At 46.2% G+C, this 20,204-nt stretch overlaps 1 protein-coding gene across 1 annotated transcript in view; it reads left to right on the top strand.

The window, feature by feature from the left end:
* Positions 1-20,204, top strand: part of Trpc7 (transient receptor potential cation channel subfamily C member 7) — a 122,865-nt gene that overhangs the window by 48,212 nt on the left and 54,449 nt on the right. Inside the window, exon 4 of the mRNA XM_059262404.1 lies at positions 14,206-14,370. Coding sequence (XP_059118387.1) covers positions 14,206-14,370 — 165 coding nt within the window. The remainder of the gene's footprint in view (positions 1-14,205; positions 14,371-20,204) is intronic.

The raw sequence follows: 20,204 nt of genomic DNA on the forward strand, positions 1-20,204 counted from the left end.
CACAGAGAACATCCTTGGCCCTGCTCTCCAGAACAGCATTTAAATGAAACCTGTGTGTACCATCCATGGGAGTCTCCCAAACCCTTCTCCCCTCCCTGGGTCTCAGGAAACATCTTTCTAATACAAGCAAGCACTCAGTGGGCCTGCATCACCTGAAACACCCCGTGATCTGAGCTGCCTTCTGCTCTACAGATACTACTGCACAGAGCCCTCCTGCCCATGCCTCAGGAAACCAAAAGCCAAAAGTCACCCTGTCTTTCAGGATGTGTCTTCAGCTGGCAAAACAAAGCAAGCTTGTCTCCCAAGCAGGGTTTTTTTTCAGATGCCAATCACACACAGGGGCCAAAGTAGGAATGTTCAGGGCAGGGCCAGCAGCAGCGGGATCACATGCTGTCTGGCGGAAGAGAGACTAGGAAGAAATGAGCAAGACTTGAAGAGAATAATTGCAGGAGCCACATTTCAGACAGAAGGTGGAGAGGGGGAAGAACATGGACCACAGGTGCTGTGACAGGGAGGGCACAAGGAAAGGACAGGACACAGGATGAGCCTGAAGGCAGAGACGAAGTGAGGAGGAGGGAAGGATCTCTTGCCCACACCTCCTAGAGTGACAACCTGGAATGTTGGGCATGGAAACTGAAGAAAGGTGCTCCAGTTAGCTGTGAGGATATAAAAGTTAATGGCTTAGGAAAGCAAGTCACCGCATCAGCTCACAGTTACTCAGGTCAGTAAGTCAAGCATGGCTCAGTGAGGAAGTTCTCCAGGTGGGGATCATGTGCTCAGCCATATTCACTGGCGGCTGAACTGAGTGACCCTCCATGGCAGCTACCTTCAAAGGAGCCTTCCCAGGACTGAAGGCTGATGCTAAGGATTTCTATGACCCCTCCTTGAGGCTTTTACAACATCACACAAAATACAGCCACATCCCATTGGCCAAAAGCAATCACTGAGAGCGAGACCAGCTCTCAATGCACAGCTGTCAGGATGACACTCCAGGGTAACCAGAATGGGAGATACTGACACACCACCGTCTTTAGTAAAATGCTATCTATCTCAAGAGAGGCAATTCAGGACTTCCTTTGTTGTTGTTGTTGTTGTTGTTTTGTTTTGTTTTGTTTTTAGAGACAGGGTTTCTCTGTGTAGTTTTGGTACTTGTCCAGGATCTCGCTCTGCCTCCCGGGTGCTGGAATTAAAGGCATGTGCCACCACCGCTGAGCAGGACTTCCTATTTTTGAAGTGCACCAGATCAGTAGAATGAATCAAAAACTCATTATTGAGGCCAATTGTCCTATCCCTGAGCCATGCCCTGAAAAATCCACATGTGAATTAAGTATTTAACAAATATTTGCTGAGAGACTACTCTATCTGCTAGAATTTAATGAACAACCCTTGCTCTTAAAGATCTTGGATGTTAGCATGGCAGTAGATAATAAATGCATATCCAATTCTAGCAGCAGCTAAATGCTAAAAGATAAAGTGAGGGAACAGGACTGGAGAGATGGCTCAACAGGGAAGAACACTCTTCTCTTGCAGAGGACCCAGGTTCAGTCCCCAGCACCCACATAACAGCTCACAACCATTTGTACAGCAGTTCCATGGGATCTGATGCCCTCTCCTGGCCTCTATGAGCACCAGGCCCAAATGTGACGCTCACCACACACACACACACACACACACACACACACACACACACACACACACACGGAAGGAAGGAAGGAAGGAAGGAAGGAAGGAAGGAAGGAAGGAAGGAAGGAAGGAAGGAAGATAAAGTGGGAAAAGACAAGAGGGAGGGACTGAGTAGAGGAGGAGTAAGGTCCCATTTTGGACAATGTTGAGGAAGACTGTGTGCATGTCAGGTTTAGGGAGGAGGTCAGTGGGGCTAGATGGCAAGGCATTAAGGAGACAGTGGCAGAGTATGATGCAGGTAAGTACCAGATTACCAACAGTCTTGTGGATATGGGAAGAGATAGGGAGTTTTTTCTCATCATGAAAAGCAGCCATTGGTCTGGCCCCTTGTCCAGCTGCATGAGGCCCAGATCTGAAAAGAGATGCTTCCTTGCCAGCCAAATACTCCTCCTTTCTTGCCTTGGAGTGGTGGAAAGGCTGGCGATGGCAAAATCTCCCATCAGCCAATGCACCACCTGGCCTTTGATCTTCCCTGCTGGATCTTAGAGCCTTGGGGCAATGTTTGCTTTAGGCTTGATATTATGTGACTAGAGGCCACCCAAGCCATGTCTGGAAAGAAACATAACAACAATTCTGCATAGCTCCAGATGGCTTTGAAAATTCAATTAAACCCACAAGTAGCCCAGGAACCTTCCCCCATCATAATTATATTATTGATCATTAACATTTAAAGAGGCTGCAAACAGAACACTGGACGATACAATAAATTATCATTGTCCACTGAGCAAGCTCAATGAATCAGGTGCTTTTGGAGCCTTCTGAGACTGTCTGGTGCTGTCATTTAGAGGATGTTGCTCTACTCTTTAGTGCATGGGGTGCAGCAGGGGTGACAGTGGGGGCAAGTCTGTACATGTAAGAACTTCCTTTCTGGATATCTGGTCCACCCCTGTAAAAACAGGTCTACTGAAGCTTCTCCTAGCACCCAAGGCACCAACTTTCTGACTCATGTTCAGTCTCCATCTTATCAAGGCATTTCTCAGAGAAGAGAACAATTAAAATTGAATGGAAGACTTGAGTAGTAGAGTAACTATGGTATGTATGAGGCAAAATAAACCAACATTAACCAAGTGTCAGTCATGATCTGTGCCAGGTTCTTGGTCTAAGCCAGCGTCTCTCAACCTGTGGGTTGCAACTCTTTTGAACAACTCTTTCATGAGGGTCACATATCAGATATCTTGAATATCAGATATTTACATTACGATTCATAACAGTAGCAAAATTACAGTTACGGCATAGCAACAAAAATAATTTTATGGTAAGGGGTCACCACGACCATGAGGAACTGTATTAAAGGGTTGCAGTGTTAGGAAAGTTGAGAACACTGGTAAGCAATCATGTTCTTTAAGATACTTGAGTATGAAAGGACAGCATAACATACAGAATTACTAGACACTCCTTAAAAACGCCTTTAGAACATCAGCCTCATTTGGAAAGAGGCTTTTGGAAGAGAAGGGATTCATTGACAGCACACACCATTGTTTGCACGGGGCCCAAAGCCACATGGGAAAGGGTTTGAACTCTGCCTACACTGGATCTACCTTAATTGGCCAGAATGGTGCCAAGAGGTAAAAGACCATGAAATGCAGTCAATTTTTAAGGAAAATCTGAGAAAAAAATCCCAGAAATGCCAAATCTGGCCAAGAAGCAATTGAGGAAGATGAGCAGTGGTTGTGAGGTTAGAGCCCTCAGGCCCTCCTCAGCCTCCCTTCTTCCAACAAGCCACAAGAGCTGCATGCGGGGAGCCAGGAAAACTGGCTCTCTCCATCCAGCTTCAGGGATGGCTATTTACAGAGTCTCATAAGGGGAAGAGAAATTAGCAATCCCTGCCTTGGATGATCAGAAGCAGAGGCATAGACACCCTAGCCCTGGAGAAGAGAGGCTGTGAAGCCATGGAAACTACGCTCTGCCTGGGGCGCCATTCTCAGAAGTTGTGTTATAGACTGCCATTTAGGGAAAACGTAGGAGAGACAGACATTTCTCATTATTAGTAGTGACCTAGAGACCGGAACAAAGGACAGGAAGTGGCTGTCTTTGCCCTACAGTAAAGTCCCACATGCCCACGAGCAGTATGGTCCAGAAGAATTCAACAACACCCAGCATCATATCATGCTTCCACCACACTCAGAATTACAGAAAATCAGCTCCTGAAGAGCAGCAGGCAGAGGGCTGGCCACGCCTGCCATCAGCACAGACCAGACCAGACTACTAATGTGAGAGCAGCCGGAGCATGAGTGCAGGGTCTTACAGGTTAGCAGAGGCTTGCCTGGGGGTTAGAGCAGCTAACCTGGGGCTCTGTAAGCAAAGCAGAGTTGACAGGCTGCACCAGTACATTTAGGAGCAGGTGGAATACCCAGAGATGAGAAGCTGGGAATTCAGCTCAGTGGTGGAGAGCTTAGTCATATATGAAGGCCTGAGTTTGACCTCCAGCACCACAGTTGTGTGTGTGTGTGTGTGTGTGTGTGTGTGTGTGTGTGTGTAAATAAAAAAATAAGAATACAAATACATAGGAGTCTATAAGACTGCCATCCAGTCTGAAAGACTGAAAGGACTTAGTACCATAAAGACTGAGAAGTTAATAAACTTCCCAAAGGCTGGGCCTTAAGCATCTAACCCACTGTCTTCTATGCCCAGAGGTGTGTGCCAAGTGCCAGAAGCATTTACTGCACATCTGGTGGATGCATGGACAACGCTCTACCAACACAACCAGGTTTATATTCAGCAGCAGCTAAGACCTAGAGCATCAGGGTCACACACATATCATTTCTAATTCTTAGCCAATGTCTATTGAATTTTTCAACATTTACATCTCAAAATATCACAACATTGGCAAGAGTCACATTTTGTGGTTTGAGAAACCCAAATTTTAAATTTAAAACTGATGGCACTAAATTCCAAGGACATGCCAAATGTAAAACTGCATATAAAAATAAGTATCAAGAGAACTAAATACGGGCAGATATGATATGCAGAAGTTGGCATTATTGTATAAATTCATAGGAGATGAAGGTGATTTTAAAGTATAATTATAAAATAATTACATAAAATGAAATACGATTTTTTTCTTTATAAATTCAAAGCAGATCAAACGCATCACTCCTGAGTCACGTACACACTGATTGGCAAGAAAAATCTGGAAAAACCTAGAAATATTAAGAGATAACCCTAGATGATTTCTCATAGACTCTTTCATCCAGTGCAACTGATCTAACATTTTTTCTGATAATACAAGGGAGTCTTTTTGAAAACAGTGCGTCCACCCACCCCACCTGAGCCCCATCTTCCTAGGCTGGAATTTCTATGCTGGTCACACTTATGGTTTGTATTTGGTGAAAACATTTCCAGTCTGTCTTTGTCTTCTTTCATTTCCCTAAACACAGGTACAAATTCCATGTAAACTTCCTGTATTGCTATCAATAACTTTGGGCATATGTTCTTGTTGATAAAGTGTTTGAATTAGACTCAAGGATTACTCTTGCAAGGAAAAAAAATGCTGCTTTTAGTGAAGATCAAATTTCTTTCTCTACTTATGAACTACCAAACAAAATTTCTCTGTTGAGAAAAGCCAGCTCTGGTTAATTAAAATTGTAATGCATGACAAAAGTGTTTTATAATTATGAAATAAAATATGTCATTAAATATTAAGAATTGCCCATAAATCACAAACTAGATCAATGTTCCTAAGCCAGTGAGAGCTCCTATGAGTGAGCCCTGATCATGGATGGCCCTTTAATAGACAGAAGAGGTGACTTGCTCACTCACAATCCCTGGGACCAAGACTGGCACCTGGCAGACCCCATGCATGTCCCCAACCCCGTGAATCTTTGCACCCACAGGGCAGCACAGCCACAAGAGAGCTGCTGCAGAGTTATTCAAAAACCTGGCCAATTTTCCAGCTACAACCCAGCTGCAGGGAACTGTCTGGAACCACAGCCCTGTCTAGTAGGACTGTCAGGTGGGATCGGGCAGGGGTCTGAGATCCTAACTAGGCCCCTCACCAAGGCACTTTTAAGGGTTGAGTCTGCATTATTTGAGGCTGTAAATCTGAATGACCTTTCATAAGACTCCAGGCTGAGGACTGATCAGGCACTGGGGCCATCATGAAATCACTTCCTGATACTCTTGTCTATAAATGGGAGGAAGAGTCTGGGGTTTTGTCTTTAGCATGACAACTTGCTCCTTCTAAGAGGACCAAGTTGGAATAAACTGGCTTTGAGCCTTCCCCTTGCATATTCCCCTTGTCTGTCTGCACTGGAAGTTTGCTGACCAATGAGCAGGCGCAGAGAGACGAGCTCTACATCATGCTCAGTGGTGAGGCTGTGCCCACGCAGACCTGGAGAAATCACCCCCCTGCTTTGGATTGTCTGTCTGATTTTAAATATACCTTTTAGAAATATGGGAAAACAGTTCAAAATAGTACATTTGAAGTCAAATCAGCCTGGATTGAAGACCAGATCTTGTTATAAACAATCACTTGTGTAACTGGCTACAAGCTAATGAATTCTGTGTCTCAGGTGCACAGAAACCTACCTATTTGTGACATCGTGTAAATAATTCTAGTTGACTTTTAAAAACTGAGAGATAAGGAGAAGTAGGAGATGGGCTTAATGCTCTGCTATAGCTGGAAAACAGGGATAGAGCTAGCTCTATTAACTTAACCTGTTTCTCTTCATCTACATTTGCCTCAGGCTTTTTACCTTTCTCTCCTGTACATCTCACCTCCACTGCCTCTCGTGGCTGCCTGGCTTCTGGCCCGGCTGTGTCCCTCTCTTTCTTCCTCGTTCTCTCCTCTTCTCCCTTCTTCCCACATTCCTCCTCCTACTTATTCTCTCTGCCTGCCAGCCCTGCCTATCCCTCTACTGCCTAGCTATTGGCCATTCAGTTCTTTATTAGACCAATCAGCTGCCTTAGGCAGGCAAGGGGAAACAAAGCCAACACATCTTTACATAATTAAACAAATGCAGCACAAACAAATGTAACACACTTTACACAGTTAAATATTCCACAGCATAAACAAACGTAATGCGTCTCTGCCTAGTAATATTCTACAACATCTACCTGAATGGGTGCGATAAAATATTTGTGGAAGTAAACAGCCCTCAGAGGTACACATCACCCTTGCTGCCTGGTAGAATACCAGAGTGTTCGGTGAGAAGTTGCATGGTAGGACCCTCAGTTTTGGAAATAACCAAGAGGCATGCTGGAGTTGGGTGGGTTAGGGGTGCAGAAGTGGAGGGGAGGGGCAGGGGAGGCGACAGTCAAGTACAGCACGTGTATACATTCCTAAGAATGGAACCTCCCAACCATGAGCAAGATGTCTCATAGACATACAGTCAGGAGATGAAAGATTTTAAAGGTAGTACTATACAACAATATGGGGTGGGGGGAGGGCTTAAAGACACCAGAAGAGCCCCAGACTGTAGCCAGAAATCCCCTTGAGCTGAGTTCCAACTCATCCCCTGACTGCTTCCATTTTCTTAGGCCATCTCTCCAAATGGCAGTATGAATTGCCTACTGGCAAGCTCACCAAACTCTGGTCAATGGCCTTTGTGAATGAAGAAGGTTGCCATTACTGTGGCTTTCCAATCTGCTGGTGGTTCTAGACTGAAAGTAAATTCAGTGGAGACATGAATTCAGACATTCGCCTGCTTATCCTATCTGAGAAGAAAGCAAACCTGTATCCTCTTATACACCTGTGCCTCTTCAGGATGTCATGCCATGGCCAGGAGGACTGGTCCTCCCCAGCACCATGGATAGAACCATGTCTGCAGTGTGTATGCAGAGGGCGTTGGCTGTGCCGGTATTTGTGCCCACAGCAGCCCCTGGCCTTGCTTTTCTGTCCCTTGCCTCTTTCCATCCCGTCGGCTGTTTCCCTCGTCAGCCAGCACTCTGCTATGCTGCCCCTTCCCTCCACCCCAAACAATGCCAGTGATGGAAGGAATTATTAGCACGGCTTCTTCTGCTCATCAGGAGGAGGAGGGCAGAGGTTCCCTCCCCCCATGTGGACAGAGCCAATGTTCCTGAGTAAAGGAAACACCAGGGGAGACTCCCTGGATGGAAAAGCACTTGGCTCTCTCTGTAACACAGCTCACAGTCAGAGGCCAAGCTTGGCAGGATGAGTGCCAGACTGTAGCCAACCTGGGGGAGAGGCAGGATAAGGATGTAGTCATGATTGCGTAAGCCAGCATCAAGGGTGAATTCCAGCCCTGGCTCAACATTGCAACTGTTTCAATACCGTCAGTTTTAAAATGAGCGTCACTGTTCCAACACCGGATGATAAGGAGTCAATGAAAAATAACTGGTAATATGCACATCTATCCCAGGGCCTGATACATGGTGAGTTCTCAGTAAAGGTTTGCTTTCCACTGTTTTATGACAAGGCACTAAGATCAGGAGAGGTTAATGTCCAAATCAGCCAGAGGAGAGAATTCAAAGCGTGTCATGGAATAGAAATAGCTCATGCTTGGAGCCAGATGGGGTCTGGAGCCTGAACACTCTCCCAGGGCCTGTGAGCCACTTGTGACAGCCCAGCCTTAGTTTCCCCAACTGAAACGTGGAGAAGGAACAGAAACACTAGAACATAGGAATAGACATGATGCCTCCAGTTTGGAAGGTTGTGAGTACAATGCAGTTAGCATGCCATCTAGAGTGGTGCCTCAATAAACAGCAGTAGGAACAGGACGTGCTGTTCAGACTCCATGTCGCCTGATGCCCATGCTCATGGTCTCCTTGCAAGAACTGATTTTCTGGGCTCCCCATGCCAAGCTCACTACCAGTATCCTCCCTGGACTAAATTCAAAATGAAGAGGTAACAGAACTATGAAAACAGCCCTGGGGAGGACCAGAGAGAAGCCGCAGTGGACTCAGGAGACATCAGCTGAAAAGCCATGCCCACCTTCAACACGCACTGAGCCATTGGCCCTGCTGAGCACCCTGCAAGTATTTTCACCTCTCTCTCAGACCACAAAGCTGAGAGCAGGGTGTTCGGGGCCAGACATCTAGGAGAGGTCAGATCTGGACTTTGAATCTGGGTGTTCCCACCTGGAATCTACACACAACCACGAGACAATGCAGACAGCGTCTGCAGGGTAAGCGTGGAAGGAAGCAAAGCAGCGAGATTCCGGGTGGATTCCAGAACGTGTGAGGCGCAAGATGCCAGAAATACAGAGGCTTTCTCAAGAAAAAGAGAAAAAGAGAGAGAGAGAGAGAGAGAGAGAGAGAGAGAGAGAGAGAGAAAGAGAGAGAGAGAAGCAGGGAAGCCATGAGAAATGGTATTAGGGGCATCCATAAGATCCACGGTCTGAAGGCAGCCTGCTCGGGAACTGGAGGGCGTCCCCACTGAGCCACACTCCACTTCTAGCCACAGAGCTGAGCTCTGCATGGTCCTGGTTGAAGACCAGGACTCCTTTCTCTGCCCCCAATACTGAAAACAATCTCCAGTGAGAGGAGTCTCTGGGGAACTGTCGGTTGAATGAATAGAGAAATGAGCAAACCGACAAACAAAAGTAGAAGTAGTGAATTATGAACCTCTGTGTCTCTCTTTCCCTCACAACTTCCATGACTCAAGAGTGTGAACAAAACCTTCTTCCAGAATGGGAGGAAAGAACATTGTTGACACTAAGCCCAGGACTGTGCATGTTCCAAGTAGAAAGCAGCATTGCAGATGATTCCAAGTCCCATCAGCTAGCCACACTGAGACAGAGCTTGATGGCTGGTACCATGTCTGTCTTCTCTCAGTTTCCAGAACAGAATTTTGCGATTATATGCTGCTGCGTAAAGGGATTTTATTAAAGTGGGGACTTTGGTGGCACATCTGTATGAAAGAGAAGTATTTTCCCCCACAAGGTCTGAATTCATTAGATTCTTCTCCAGCTAAGTCACTCCTCAGCACATCACAGCACATATTGTCAGACCTCACTACTGTGTAGATGAGGCCTAGGATCAGAGAGAAAAATCTAGCCATAGGGATGTGGAAAACACACAGCCTCACCTCTTTCCCTTCCCTGCAACACATGGAACTTCTGGGTGGGAAGGAGTGGGGTGTGGAGGGAGGGACCCAGCAGTTACTTACAGACAGAGGGCTTCATGACCTGCAGCAGGAATACCTATGTGTCAGATGAGTAGACTCCAGGGCCCTCCTGCCTGCCCCAGCAGGGAACAGCTCGCTCATTTCAGGGGAGAGAAGCAGGAATGATAGAGGAGGGGCCTAATGTACCCATTTAGTTTGCATGGGTTACATGTATTAACACCTCAAGAAAATATCTGATGAGGCCAAATCAGAAGTCAGAAATAAGGGCAGGAGGATAAGGAAAGGACCAAAGAAACGGGGTGTGAGGGGAGGAAGAGCCACTGTGTAATTGTTTTTTTTCTACTCTTTGGGGCCTGCCACCCAGCTCCCAAATAAATACACAGAGACTTATCCTTACCTACTAATGCCCAGCCTTAGCTTGGCTTGTTTCTAGCCAGCTTTTCTAACTTAAATTATTCCAGTTCTCTTTAACTACGTTTTGCCTCTTGGGTTTTTACCTTCCTTTATTCTATCTGTCTTTCTTCCCTTCTTACTCCATGGCTGGGTGTGCGGCTGGGTTGACTGGCCACTGTCATCCTCCTCTCCTCCTTTCCTCACTCCTCCCTTTTCTTCTCCTGAGCCTAGATTTCTCCTCCTATTTATTCTCTCTGCCCACCAGCCCCACCTATTCCTCTCTTCTGCCTAGCTATTGTCCGTTCAGCTCTTTATTAGACCAATCAGGTGTTTTAGACAGGCAAAGTAACACAGCTTCACGGAATTAAACAAATACAACATAAAAGAATGCAACACATCTTTGCATCATTAAACAAATATTCCACAACATAAACAAATGTAACACATCTTAAACTAATATTCTACAACACCACTGGCTTGTTTTGATTTATTGCATTCTAATGTAACACCAGGTCCTGTTTCCAGCACTCATCCCATGACTAGCCCCATTTTAGAGAACACAGCTAAGCATGGAAAGAACCAAGACCAACCCACCAGCATCCAGCCAAACCTGAGGCCCAGTGAGCCCAGCCACAAGCCCTCTGTTTCCCACCACCACCAGGAGAGCCTCAGGGCTTGTCTGGGCCTTTGATCTGGGCCATGGGAGTCAATATCCCAGAAAACACCCCCCACTACATATTTAATAGGTAGCTAAGGGATTCTTGCAGATCCTCTACAGCTATTATTTTTAAACATTGGCCATTTCCTTATGGGTGAATTTAAAGCAGGAGAGAGAATGGGGGAGAGCAGGGCGGTCCTTTGAGGTATGAAAGAAAAGTAGACCACAGATTAATTAAAACTAAAGTGCAGGCCAAGGTTTAGCCCATATGCCAGGAGTCCTTAAGAACTACCCTCACAGTCTCAGCACATCAGCAGCACCGGGAGGAGGGGGATCACTTTTAAATGAGGCTTTATTAGAAACTAGCTTTGGATACAAACATTATATTAACCATGAGTGTGTGCGGACAGGCTGCCAGGATGATTGGCTTGGGGTGGATCTGAGAACTAGACCATGCAAATTTGGTCTTTCATGACCTTGGGGTCTTATTTCCCAAGCTAGTAAATCCCAGTCCATTGTAGAGAATTTGGCCTCAGTGTCACAGCCGACCTCTCCTTGCAGTCTAACTTCTCTTAGCTCCCTCCACCACCCACTCACCGAAGAGTTCATCCAATTACAGATCTGGCTGGGTTTCATTTCTCCCACAAAGCTGCCTGGCCTTATGTAAACCCACCTTAACATTCTCAACTGCAGCTCATTACAGACTCGGCATTCACTGGAAAAGTCAAGGCAATCATATCAGCTCTTCCCCTGGAGGGCTTTCCTAAAAGCAAGCCATGCTCTAGGCCAGAGTGGCTGGGGGCAGGAACGGCTCAGTCGAAGCTCTTAGGACCTGTACCTTTTGATCAGTCCATCCTCTGTGAGCTAGATAACAAAGAAACAAGCCCAAGACAACACCAATTTTCTGAGTTCCATCCTAGTCTAGTCCTGAGCTTTTCTTCCATGGTTCCTCTCTGGGCTTGCTTCTGAAGCTCTTCTTCCTGTTTTTGTTCCTTGATTGTGTGTCCTCAATATGGTTCTCTTTGTGTCCTGGTGGTAGACTTCATTTCTTACTCTTTGACACACACTGAACTATCTGTCACTGAGTTATCTTCTGAGGCCTGCTACAAATGTAGAAAAGTGCCCATGGACAGGCAGATATCAATTCGGCTTCAGCTATTAGCTATTGTCAGCTTACTGGGAGTGGATTATAAAGCCTATCTACAGATAAACACAAAATTGGAAGCTAGGTTGTTTTACTGTGGGAAAATAAATGTGCCTGTGAAAATCAGAAAATCTGCCCTGTGGTCAGGGCAGAGTCTCAGAAGAGCCCCCCTTCTTTAGTTGAGGCCACTGTCTTCCTCTTGGGTGAGCAAGGGAACATGGGGATAGATGGTTCCCACTTATTCTCTCAAAACCTTGCTGCCCAGTCACAGAAACTATGAAGTAGGCTCTCCCTGCAGAGAAGGTCATGTAACCATAGTGAGAGCCTTCCAGGGGAGCAACAGTGTAAGAGAGAGCCATAGGGGAGTCAAGTGGTCCTCCTCTAGTCTCTCATGGGCCAAAGTCCCACTTTCTGCTCAGACTGAGTCTCCAGAGCAGGACCATTTCAGCACCCAGCCAAGGCTGAGCTGAAAATGACTTCCCCTGTGTTCACACAGCATTCCACTCTAGATCCACGTTAGGACTAGACCCAGAGAATTCCAGTAACATCTACACGATTTCCTGTCACTAGTTCCACTTTGCTGGGAGGAAAGGGGTCAGGGTATAAGAGCACATGCTGGCTCAGGGTTCCTCCCTCAATCAAGGAGAACTTTTTGGAGGGAAAGACCACAACGGCTGCTGTAAATCTACAAGCCACGCTGCATCTAACACCCAGGTAGCAGTATCCTGGGGTCAAACAACCACTGCCAGTATCCTCACAGGTAGTTGTTGATACTGTAAGTTCCCAAAGATGGAGACATGTGCATGCTGCCATCTGCACTGAGAATTTTCAAAAGCTCTATTTATATTGTTCTTATAATGAAGAGAGAATGCTTTGCATTTCTCAGAGTCATTGTGCATGATCCCTCAATACCCAGTGAGGCCAATGAGAGGAAAATGGGCACCTCATGCCCGGGCTGAGCCGCAGGAAGGCTTGTAAACGGTGCCCAGTCTGTCTTCTCTAGCTCATGGGAATCTTCAGGGGGCCAAAGGACAGGCCTGCCAGAAGCAAAACATGCCTTCTGTCTGCCATGGAGAAAATTAACAAGTACATCAACTTTTCTCAGATTTAAACTTTATTCCCACAATAATTTTTAGCTTAACTATTGCTTACTATCAGTTACTCTGGCCAGGATCCAGGATCAACTAAATAGATGGCCAGGTAGCAACAACTGTTCACAGAAAAAGGATAATTTTGTTTACAGCAACTCAAGTGAATGTACTAGATCAAGCAGAATAAGGAAGATTTTGTCTACAGAGACATCTAAGGATAGTCCAGGAGAGCCCCAGACAGGGACATGCACCATCACGGCCCTTTCTGCACATCTTCACTCCTTTTCACATCTTTCTCCTCTTAACTGGCTTGTTTGGAGAATGAGTTTACACGGTAAAAGAGCTTTCCATGTAACTCCAGTTAAGAGGAACTGCCTGCTGAGCACACCACTGCCTCTCAGCAGAGCCCCAAATACCTGAGAGACAAACTTCATGAGCTCTAGTCCATAGCTGTGCCGAGTGGGGATAAAATGGCCGCCAGGGGTTCATTTGTAACTTAGCCACTAGAACCAACAGTTCCAGAAGAAGGAGGTCGTGTTGAGAGAAGTGGCTGATGTCCCCACAGGAAGGTCCTACATGGAGGCACACTGTGTCAGTGTTCCAGCACAAAAGCACACCACAGGCCCTCACCCAACACGGGATCAGTGAGGAAGCACTGTAGAGTTCTCCCAAGGTTTCTGGAGATGCTGTAAGCATTTTCCTCAGCTACACAGGAAACATAATCCCTAACTTAATCCCCCAGATGGTATGATAAGCCCTGTTTTGTCTGTGAGAATATTAAGGTTAAGTAGCCTGTCCAGGGGCACCTAGCTAACAAACGATAAGATGCAATTCAAACCGGAAATTCTTACTCCCAAACCTATTAGTGACTTCACTGTGTAGTTTATTGATGATCTCTGTGCAGAGATAAGTCTCTCTCATCAGATGAGCAGCCTGGATTGGAGACAAGCATTTACCCCAAAGCTGTCCTTTCCTAAGTCTGAGACTTCTCCAGGCCCCTGTTTGAAGCAACAATTCAGCCTCTCTGAGGAGGCCCTGGCCTCAGGTTCAGCATGCCCAGGTCAGAAGTCCTGCCTATTCTCACTCCCTCCCTCCGGTGCTTGCCACAGCTTCCCTGGCTCCAATGTTCCTCCTGGGTTGTGTACTGTTCAAGTGCTATGACGCCATTTTCCTGTTTGCATTTTGTTTTTGTTTTGTTTTGTTTTTACAGTTCGTTGCTCACCCTAACTGTCAGCAGCAATTGCTTACCATGTGGTATGAAAATCTCTCAGGCTTACGTCAACAGTCTATCGCTGTGAAATTCCTGGCTGTCTTTGGAGTCTCCATAGGCCTCCCTTTTCTCGCCATAGCCTATTGGATTGCTCCGTGCAGCAAGGTACAAACTGCTCGAGGTGCATGTCATTTGCATTATTTCCTCTCTTTTCTTAGCGCTTCCTTCCAGTCAGCAGAAGAACTTCTCCTGGGTTATTCAAGGATTCCATTGGAGCTGGAGCTGGGTGAAACACTTGCCTAGCACACACAAGGCCCTGGGTTTGAGCCCAGCACCACAAAGAAGGATGAAAAAAAGAAGGAAGAGAGGGAAGGAAGGAGGAGGGAAGGGAGGGAGAGAAGCCCTGATATACCAAGCCAAACTAGAAGATCCACAAAAAGAGAAAAATCTCAAGATCTGTCTTTATCAGTTTTTTAAAGAGAAAGGGAGTGATGAGCTGGGATATCTTAACATGTAAGGCATCTCCGAATAAAGAAATAGCGGGATAGCAAGTAAACATCCCTTTCCTCTACACACTGCAGTGGCTGAGCATGTCCTCCAGCTCACAGTGACTAACTATCATCATGAAGCATAAACAGCTCTTGCTCCCTGAGATCTCTCTCTCTTTGTTATGTGTTCTTGTTGGGATTGTCCATTTTACTCCCTGATTACATTAGAACATGTGTGCCTAAGGAAGCAGTTCAGAAACAAGAAATCCCAGACAGCTGAGATTGAGCACAGCTCACGCCAGGCCCTGCAGACTCGCTGCAACATCCTTCCAGCCTCCATCACGAGGTTCTGGTCCACATGGCCAATTAAACAGACCACAAGAAGAAACAGGGGGAAAAGAAGAAGCATCCAGACAGTGTGGGACTGAATTTTTGCCCAAGGAGGAATATGGGAAAGGCAGGAGTGACAGGAGGAATGGACCCTATAGGCACTCTGACACCTGCGCTGCTGTGGGCTCCACCTACCGCATGGCCCAGACATGAGGACCAGAAAGCACCCATACCCTAGCTCCAGGAAGAGTTTGTGCCCAAAAGACCAAACCATTAAGAAGCTTTGAAACATGTCCCATGAGTTTAAGATTGTCTTAAAGGCTCTCAAACTACATTTATCTAGTGACATATTTTGAAAGGAATTGAGCTTAGGTGACCAGCACTCAGTGGAGAAGAACATGCCTTCAGAGAGACTGGCTTCACAGACAGCTTGATCAGCTAATGCGGTTAATGTAGTGTTGCCACTGAGTTGAAACTCCTGTCAACTCTACTAGTGGGACACTCAGGTCAGAATGATGAGTCCAGGCCTGCTGCCACAGCCACCAAAGCATCCAGGAAAGGAACTGAGTGCCTCAGTGGAGGCAAGCAGTCCCAGAGAGGGGGCAAGCTCCTCCTGTGGTGAGAGAACTCCAAGACTGGCTGTGCTTGCTGTATCTATAGCCTTGGCATCTGTTGAGAGCTCTGTTGTTTCCATGGCAGTCTCGAGTCACAGACTTCTAAGTCAAAATTCTCCAAATGATACATATGTAAGCAAGGTCAGGTTTTATTTTGTTTTGTTTTCTGTCCTTTTTAAAAATGAGCTTGAAATGTCAGAGAGTGCAAAGAAAGTAAGCAGACTGGAGCTGGACTGCTGCGGGCCGTAGGTTTCAGGCACATGTCTTCATGCTGCATCTCGAGGCTGCAACCAAGTAGTCTGTAGTGGATTGAAACACCTCTACCCAAACACATACACATACACACACACACACACACACACACACACACACACACACACACACACACAACCTGTGTGGTCAGGGACATCTGCCGTTACTCTCTTGGGTCTCAAAGCACACTCATGAGAGTTCAGTCATTAGACTAACATGATGGAGGAGCTGCTATCAGCTCCCTCCACTCCAATAAAACTGATGGTGACAGCTTCCAGGAGCCTAGGTCTAGCCAACACCAGCAAATGGCTGCACCTCTGTCTGCCCTGTGCCCTGGGAAAAATGCTAATTCTTCTTAAACTCTGGTCTGTCTGAGAAGACTCAGCAAATAGCACATATGTCCTCAACCCCAAGGAGCCCAGAAAGCTAACACACCCATGGACATTGAGGTCAGACCTATAGTAGCCTTCTGGAACACTACAGAGGAAATTATTGCAGCAAGATTTAGCACTTGACTGGGGCTTCCTTTCTGCTTTTCAAAAATTTGATCGACATTGGCACTCCAAAGTTTTCAGTGAGACTAAAAAAATAAAGCATAAATAAATAAACATAAGCTGATTATCAAGCCACTGTCCCTTCAGCACATTTATTAGACTCCAAGTCTAAGCATGACTGGGAGGGGGGACAGTAAACAGGTGACTGATGGGGACAGTGAACAGGTGACTGATGGGGGGACAGTGAACAGGTGACTGATGGGGACAGTGAACAGATGACTGATGGGGACAGTGAACAGGTGACTGATGGGGACAGTGAACAGGTGACTGATGGGGACAGTGAACAGGTGACTGATGGGGACAGTGAACAGGTGACTGATGGGCACAGTGAGCAGTAGACTGATGGTAGGGGACAGTGAACACGTGACTGACAGGCCTGAGGCTGTTACAAGGGCTGGCTCTCAGTGGCATCACTCATTACAAGGAAAGAGTCCCTCATTAAAGCACTTGTCAAGCTTGCTTTGAGGCAGCTAAGGGACAGATAAAAAGAGTCAAGATATTTTTAGTCTTTCCTTCTATCACTTAGAAGAAAATCTTTTCAAGATAGGCAGAGATGTTGCTGGGAATTACAGAGAGGTCAAATCTTGGCTGTGACAAAACCAGCCTGTTCTAAGGGCTCCTGATGTGCAAAATACAGTGTCCTCTTAGAAGGAGGGCACTGGGAGGAATCTAATAGGCTGATCTTCCAGTGAGGTCACTGCCTTGATAGCTATTTCTGTAGTCTCATGGAAACGCAATGCCATTCCAGGGATTCCATGTTCCAATGACATTATCATGTGCCCAGATAAGATATTAGACCACCATATTCATTTATAGATGGACTTGTAAAATGTCACTGCCAAACTTCATTAACTGGCTCATGTCTATCCACTTCTAGTGACTGTTAGGAGGTTCTGTTCCCAACCTAATGGTGCATTTTCTTCCTAGCAGCTGATGTCCTAATTTAGGGACAATGACTACCAACACTGAGATTATCCGATTAGCCTTCTGAGATGAACTCACTATTAATTCCCTATTGAACTCCTAAACCTGACTTTTCTACTATTATATTTTAAGTTTGGGGAGTCCCTAAGAAAGAGTTAAATAGAGACTACACAGCCAGGCAAATCAATAGAAGTTCAGCTCATTAATTTGTCATCTGAAGAGCATTAGCAAGTGATGGGTGTGTACAGGTGAAAGCCAGCGTAGACATGGCAAGGGTCAGGCATTCCAGGATCAAGAAAAAATAATAGAGATTTTGTTCATCATTACTCACTGTCATCACCAACATGGGTATGGCCAGGAAGGCCAGTGTGAAGCCAGTGGGTTCTTAAAAATAGTGTCATTGAGTTAAATCATTTCTTGACATCTGTATCCTCTTAGCAAGGGCTCCTGTGCAAAGGGCCTTCATTGCTGATTAACCAGCTTTCCATCCTTTGTGAGTCCTAAGCTAGGTTGCATGCCTGTTAAAATCTCAGGCAGCGTCTTATCAGCAGCAGGTGGAATCAAGAAGTCAGCATCACGGCAATGTCAAGGGGCTGCACAAGTCCAGGTGAAGGAATGCTACTTCCTCCATCATCCATTAACTGTCATTGCTCAGTTATTGCCAAAAGTAGTCCCAGAAATCAGACAGCGAAAACTGTAAACAACTCCAGAATCCAACCTGATGTCTTTGCAGTGTGCAGTCTATCAATCCTTCCTGTGGTGTATCTTCTGTTTGGAAGATTACCCAAGTGTTTGTAGGCACTCCCCTCCCTCACCCCAAACAAGCATCTAGTGAGGACAGGGTGGCTGAATCAGCAGCTTTGAAGTATCTGGGCTTTGCTAAACCAACTTTGTGGTTAGAACAGGAGTCCCCAGTCCACATATCCAGGTGCCAACCAGAAGAGAACAGGGACTCCAAAGGTCTCATCTCCCCCACATCTGTCTCTACCACAAAGCAACCCTCCACTACAGAAAAGCACATTGCAATTCTCTGGTCACAGCAACGGAGGGAACATTTGTGTCAACTGACCGATTTTCCTCTTCCCCTGCCTATACTTCTGCCACCAAGTCCTGAGGGTAGTCCAGCTGCAGGCACCCTGCTGGGACAGGCCTGGGACATGCCAGAGGCTAGTCACTCCACTGCAGACACAGTCTGAACCCTGAACTGTCAGTTCTTATATAGATTTTATCATCATTTTTAGCCTGTGCCTCCCCACTCAGAAATCAGTAGTCCTGAGGGAAGGACCAACTCTTGAAGGCTGTTTTGTCTCTACCCCCTCTAGTGTCCACACAGCCAGCACTCCAAACAGGCTCATGGCATACACAAAGATCCCATGTGGGTCCTTCGTGAACCTCTGCATATAAACTCATCAAGACTCGGCCAAAGCACTCAAGATGATGTAGTGGTGTGAACACTCGGTGCTATTGTAGAAGACTGGGGTTCAGTGACCAGCAACCACATGGCAGCTCAACTTCCAGGGCATCCAACACTCTCTTCTGACCTCTGAGAGCACCAGACACCCATGATGACAGACATACACATAGGCAAAAACTTATGTGCATAAAATAAATAAGTCTAAAGACATTTTTCTAAATGAGTCAATCAAGTTTCTTAGGTTTCCCACTAGGGGAATCGCTGACCCCTAGTACCCTAGATCAAGAACTCCCTACAGGTGAGGTGTTGTTTCATGGCTGTTATATCAGTCACCGCTTGCCTCAACCACAGGTGGATTTCAGTGGCAACCATGTGCCAGCCCTTGGTGCCTACTGTACACATCTTAGTTGCTGGCTAAACCTGAAATAGGCTTGATTCAGATATTTAGAGCTGACAAGATTTTCTAGAAAAGAGAAATCAACCTACCACAGGCCAAACACTGCCGGTTCCCTTTCCCCTCATTAGAAACCCTACCTTGTAAAAAGCCACCACCACCTAGTATTTCTTCAGTCCCTAAACCGAGTGTGGTCTCACACTGTAATATGAGAATGCCCCAATTTCAGACTCTAAAACGAATCCACTATTGTAAAAGGAAGATACCTGTGGCCTGGATTAGGCTTTTTTATTTTTGGATTTTGTTACTTTTAAACTGCTTTTAAATGTGTTCACGTGTATGTCCATGTGAGCGGATGCCATGTGGGTGCAGGTACCCAGAAGAAGGTATTGTTTCCCCTGGAGCTGGAGATACAGTTGGTTGTAAGCTGCCCAGATTTTTGTCTTTAAGACAGCCATCTCCTCCCAGGGTTTACCTGGAACTACCTGTGAAACCCAGAATGCTCTCAAATTCCTGATCATCCTGCCTCATCCTCCCAAATACCAGCATAGGCTCACAGCAACCACTGTGTTCCATTCACAAGACCGAAGCATTGACTGAGCTGCTCCAGCACATTTCCAGACTCATAGGCTGGACACTGCAGGCAGAGAGGCCCACACCTCCCAAAGCCTCGGCAGCAGCTTTAAACTTACAGCTGTAACCTTAACTCGGCTCTAACAATTCCAGAGCTGGGAGATTTTACTGAGTGGTCTTTTGCCTTTTCTTGGCTCATCAAGTAAGCTTGAGGTAAACAGTTCCTCCCCAAGGTAATTTGCTTCAGAAATTATTGTTGTGGGTAAAACAGGAAATTTCAAGCGCGCGAGTGCGCGCACGCGCGCGCGCGCGCGCGCGCACACATACACACACACACACACACACACACACACACACACATACACACACACACATGAGTTGAGGAGCTGAGTGCAGTGGCATACCCTTATAATGGCAGTACTTGAGGCAGAAGACTGCCATGAGGTTGAGGCTAGC

The sequence above is a fragment of the Peromyscus eremicus genome, chromosome 5 (assembly GCF_949786415.1).
Source record: "Peromyscus eremicus chromosome 5, PerEre_H2_v1, whole genome shotgun sequence".
NCBI lineage: Eukaryota > Metazoa > Chordata > Mammalia > Rodentia > Cricetidae > Peromyscus > Peromyscus eremicus.